General features: G+C 35.0%; 1 protein-coding gene across 1 annotated transcript; it reads left to right on the top strand.

Moving 5' to 3' along the window:
- The first annotated feature begins 3,795 nt into the window (after positions 1 to 3,795).
- On the top strand, positions 3,796 to 4,974 carry LOC137939244 (probable carboxylesterase 7). Its single transcript, XM_068784479.1, has one exon. It carries the CDS (start codon positions 3,824 to 3,826, stop codon positions 4,790 to 4,792), a length of 969 nt encoding a protein of 322 aa, XP_068640580.1. The 5' UTR covers positions 3,796 to 3,823; the 3' UTR covers positions 4,793 to 4,974.

The raw sequence follows: 4,974 nt of genomic DNA, 5'->3' as shown, positions 1-4,974 counted from the left end.
CAATCCATTGAGATTCCCTCTGGCTGTGCAATACAAGTAAGATCCATCAGTGTATTTTTCGATGATCGATCATGCTTGGAGTCCCTTACTGGCAAGATTCTGACTGATTGATCACTTAAGCGGGATGATCGATCATTCCATGAAAGTTAGCGCTCTTGGGAAGAGATGATCAATCAATCAGGTGAGATGATCGATCATGCGTAATAGCATGAAAAAGTCATCTCCCGGATGATCGATCAATGGACTATAGTCTATAGATCATTCTTTATATTTGGAAAACATAGTTCTGGCAAAACTAACATTTTTCTAGAAGGGTTTAGAAAAAATTTCCAAAAAAAATGAGATTTTGACTGACATAGATTTTGAAAATTTTCTAGCTAAATTGAATTTCACTGGCAAATATTTTTCTTTGTCAGAAAAATTATTTAAAACTAAAAAATTATAATTTCATTGGCTGCAATAGGAATGCATCAACAAACTCTGTCCATGAAAAAAATATTTTTGACAACAAGAATTTTGTTGGTAGAAATCAAATTTCTTGTAGTACGACTTCCCATAGATTTCATAATTCGCGGTTAGTCTTCTTCTTCTTCTTCTTCTTCTTCTTATTGCGTTTCTCATTCCTTTGTAGAGGTTTTTCCTTGCAAGCACGCAAGGAGGAGGTGAGGTTTTGATCCCTCCCTTTCACATTGATCGAGGAAGCCCTTAATATGATGGGCTTGGAGGTGGCTTTCTCAAGAGAGGGGTGAATAGAGATATTAAATTGAAAATTAAATACTTAACTAAAAAATTGAAAAATAATCAAAATAATAGACAATCATGCATCACAAAGAATACAAATAATTTTTGTTCTCAATATTTCCCTGTTACTAATCAATGCCTAGGAATTCTTACTTGAGATAATTCTACTAATATGCTTTAATAATTGAAATTTATAACTCCAGAGAGATTTTGGCTCTTTTTAAGCCAAGTGTAATGCCTAATTAAACTATGAAAAATCTCTCCCAAAAAGATTATAAAATTAGATTATAGTTCTAGTGGGCATTTACTTTTTATAGTGAAGTTTTAGAATACCTCTACAAGAAATCAACAAGAGATACAAAAGAGAAAAGGAAAACATGCACCTTTTTCAATGGGAGAAACAATCTTCTCCTCCTTTGAGCACAAGAGAATAAATGTTGGAGTTTGAGAAAGCTAGGATACATAATATTTTTGAGAGAGGTTGTAGAAAATGCAAGAGTTGTGTAGGTCTTTTTCTCTCAAAAGTGGATTTGTATGGAAATTTCAAGTAAAAACTTCTATGAATGCTTGGGATTTCAAATAAATGTTCATATGATGTTGTAAAAGACGTTGGTGGCCTATTCATAAGATTCCCAACTAAACTAGCCATTATCTGCCTGTTTTAAAAAATCTAACATATATGTTGATCGATCATTAGAACGATATGATCGATCAGCTATGTGTAACGGCTATATATTTTTGTTCCCTAGGTTAGTTGTTCAATTATAGCATCGATCATTTTGAAACTTTAAGCAAACTCTATTGATCGATCAACCATATTCAATTGATCAGTTATGCTTTATTGGCCTAGCTATGCAAAATTATTGATGTTTGATCATGATACAAAGTATGACAGATAATGTTTTATAACCTTATTTGGCAGGATTCTGTATGATCGATCATGCTTGTTCGAATGATCAATCATATTTTATATTGCTAGCTAGTTTACCTTTTGGATAATAAATCAATTTTACAATGGTGATCGATCATGCTAGTTGCCTATTTTCTTAAATGGTTTCTAAGCATGGTGAAACTATCCTAAGGGATTGTAGCAAGTTTAAAACATGGTTATGCATCGATTAAACATCAATTTGAAATAATTTATGCCCTAAAAATTCAAAACTCTTGTATATCTTGGGATTAAGATTTGGTTATTTGTCCTCGTACATGGTTAGAGTTCTTGAGATTAATCTAATTGACTTGGTTTGAGTCAATCTTCTTATAGGTGTTTCTTCAAGATAACTTAACACTTTCTTGTGGCTTGATGAATTTGTTGATTCTTTTGCAAAGACCATAAATAAGTATATCTTGAAGGAATTTCATTTCAAATGCTTAATTTAAAATTGTTAATGCATTAAGTTAAATTTTTTATCATCAAAATGTGGATGATGGTCAACCTAGGTCAACATAATATGCAAATCTTTTAAATATCACATCATATGAAATCATCACTCACTCAACCAATATTTTTTTGCACTTGGATTGATTAAGTCAAATCCAACCATGTGATCTAATTGGTTTTAATAATATTTATTATAATGAATATTATTTTCCTTATTATTGTTATAGGTGTTGTTGTTGTTGTTGTTATTATTATTATTATTGTCATTGTTACTATTATTATTATTATTATTATTATTATTATTATTATTATTATTATTATTATTATTATTATTATTATTATTATTATTATTATTGTTATTATTATTATTATTATTATTATTATTATTATTATTATTATTATTATTATTATTATTATTATTATTATTATTATTATTATTATTATTATTATTATCGTTGTTGTCATTGGTGTTGTAATTGTTATAATCACTATTGTGCCTTCAAAAGTTTTTTAATAATTTTTAATTTATAAAAAATCAAGAAGTGGCTGGATCCAATTGAACTTTAAGTCAATTGGGTTGACTATAGTTGATCTAAGTGACACCATAACAGTATTGTTATTTTTTTAAAAAAATAAAAAAAATCAAAGAAACAATCTCAAAACCCAAGTCCAACTAGACCCAATGCAAGCGAGTTAATTGGGTCTGAATGTTATAACATTGCACTACTTTTTTCCAATACTTTTTACAATCTCTTAATCCCTTATGCCACTTCGTCCTTCTATGTATCATGTACCAGTAACACTTAAGTTATCTCAATGTCTCCATCTCCTTATTTCGTTACCAAACAACATTATATTTCCTTGTTCATTTCACTTAATTTGTCTCTCGCAAAGTAATCTTGCACCACGTCTAATATGATTGAGCCCAAAAAATGTTTCACTCTATTTGTTGTTGGTTCTTGTCTTTGTTATCCTTAAAAAAACCACGGCTTTTGTACACCAAAATCAGAATATTTAGTGAAATACAAAAATAAAACAAAATTCTAAGTGTCTTAGACTAACTATGATTATAGTATAATTATTAATGCGGTTACAATTTCATAGTGAAATAAAGTAAAAATCTTCATGTACCTTGGAATACTTATCCTATAAAGAATATCGGTTCCTTTGAGACCCATTCAATGGATTACTCTAATTTTGTTTCCAAATAAAATCCTCTTAGATTTCATATTATCAAATACAATTGGCTAACTGCACTATCTTTAACACATGATATTGACATTTGAATCTAACAGGCAATTAATGTAACTCAATGGCAATTATTTCAAGAATAATCTTCTTTGTCCCTTTTATGGTCTCAAAATTTTCTCATACAGAAACTTAGCTTAAAATATCTTGAGAAAATAGGAGGTATAATTTAATATATTATTTCTTTGTCTGTTCACCAAACAAAAAGTGACAAGAAGAAAGTTTAGAGTGGGAAAGTGATTTCTTGAGTAGAAAGTGACAGAAAAGTGACAGAGAAGTGCTCCGGCCAGCCATTTCTCGAGTAGAAAGTGACAGAGAAGAAAGTTAAGAGTGGGAAAAAAAAAAAAACAAAGAAAAATCCGTAAGAGTGTTATTATAAATCTGTTTGCATCTGCCATTATTATCACTGTGTTTCTTCTCTTCGGTTTTTCCTCCTTATCTGTATCGCTGAACATGGAAGGAGCTGAAGACACCGAGGTCTCCCTGGAGTTGCCTTCTTTAGTCCGAATCTACAAGTCAGGCCGCGTTGAGCGTCTCAAAGGCAACGACGTCGTCCCCGCATCCAGTGATTCTCCGTCCGGCGTCTCTTCCAAGGACGTCACCATCTCGCCAGACGTCTCTGCTCGTCTCTTCCTCCCCAAGCTCGTCGACTCGGGTAAGAAACTCCCCGTTCTGTTGTACATCCATGGCGGGGGATTCGTCATCGAGACGCCCTTCTCTCCCACCTACCACCACTATGTTAGCTCCCTCGCCGCTGCCGCTAACGTCGTCGCCGTCTCCGTTCACTACCGCCTCGCACCGGAGCACCCTCTTCCCGCTGCGTACGAGGACTCATGGTCAGCTCTCCAGTGGGTCGCCTCCCACGCCAAAGGTGGCGGACCAGAGCACTGGCTCACTGACCACGGCGACTTAAAAAAGATCTTCATCGCCGGAGATAGTGCCGGCGGTAATATAGTCCACGACCTGGCTATCCGCGCCGGCGAGGAAGGGGCGTTGAAAGCCGGGGTCGCCGAAGTCGTGGGATCCATCTTGATTCATCCTTTCTTCAGGGGCACCCATGAAAATGAACCGCAAGATGAACCGAAAGATGTGACCGGGGCCTGGATGAAGACGTTTTGGAAGTTTGTGTGTCCGAATTCAACGGTCAGCGATAACGTATACACAAACCCGCTTGAAGTAGGGCCCAGCAAGCTAGCGTGGCTCGCTGGGAAGCGTGTGCTAGTGTGCCTGGCAGAGAGGGACTTTCTGACGGTGTGGGGGCGGATGTACCACGATAGGTTGGCATCTAGCGGGTACAAAGGGACGGTGGAGATTTTGGAAACCAAAGAAGAGGGTCATGTGTTCCATCTCTTCAATCCCGAGTGCGAGAACGCTAAAGAGATGCTGAAGAGAGTGGTGGACTTCATTAATCGTGATGATTAAGTTGCTTGCAACTTGGTATGATGTTGGTTTTATCATGGAATAATGCAGTTTTCTATCTAATACACATCTCACGTTATGGCCCTTCTTTTATTATGATCTTTTTTTTTTTTAACTAGACTATGATTTTATTTCTCTCTTTTTGGAATATTACACGGACATGATGTGGCCTAGGGGGTGGGCAT

This window comes from Aristolochia californica, unplaced genomic scaffold (genome assembly GCF_029961685.1).
Source record: "Aristolochia californica isolate CCGP_79_NKW_82.1479 unplaced genomic scaffold, dmAriCali1.0.hap1 SCAF_8, whole genome shotgun sequence".
Taxonomy (NCBI): Eukaryota; Viridiplantae; Streptophyta; class Magnoliopsida; order Piperales; family Aristolochiaceae; genus Aristolochia; species Aristolochia californica.
The sequence above is the reverse complement of the archived record's forward strand: the minus strand, read 5'-3'. Positions and strand labels throughout refer to the sequence as shown.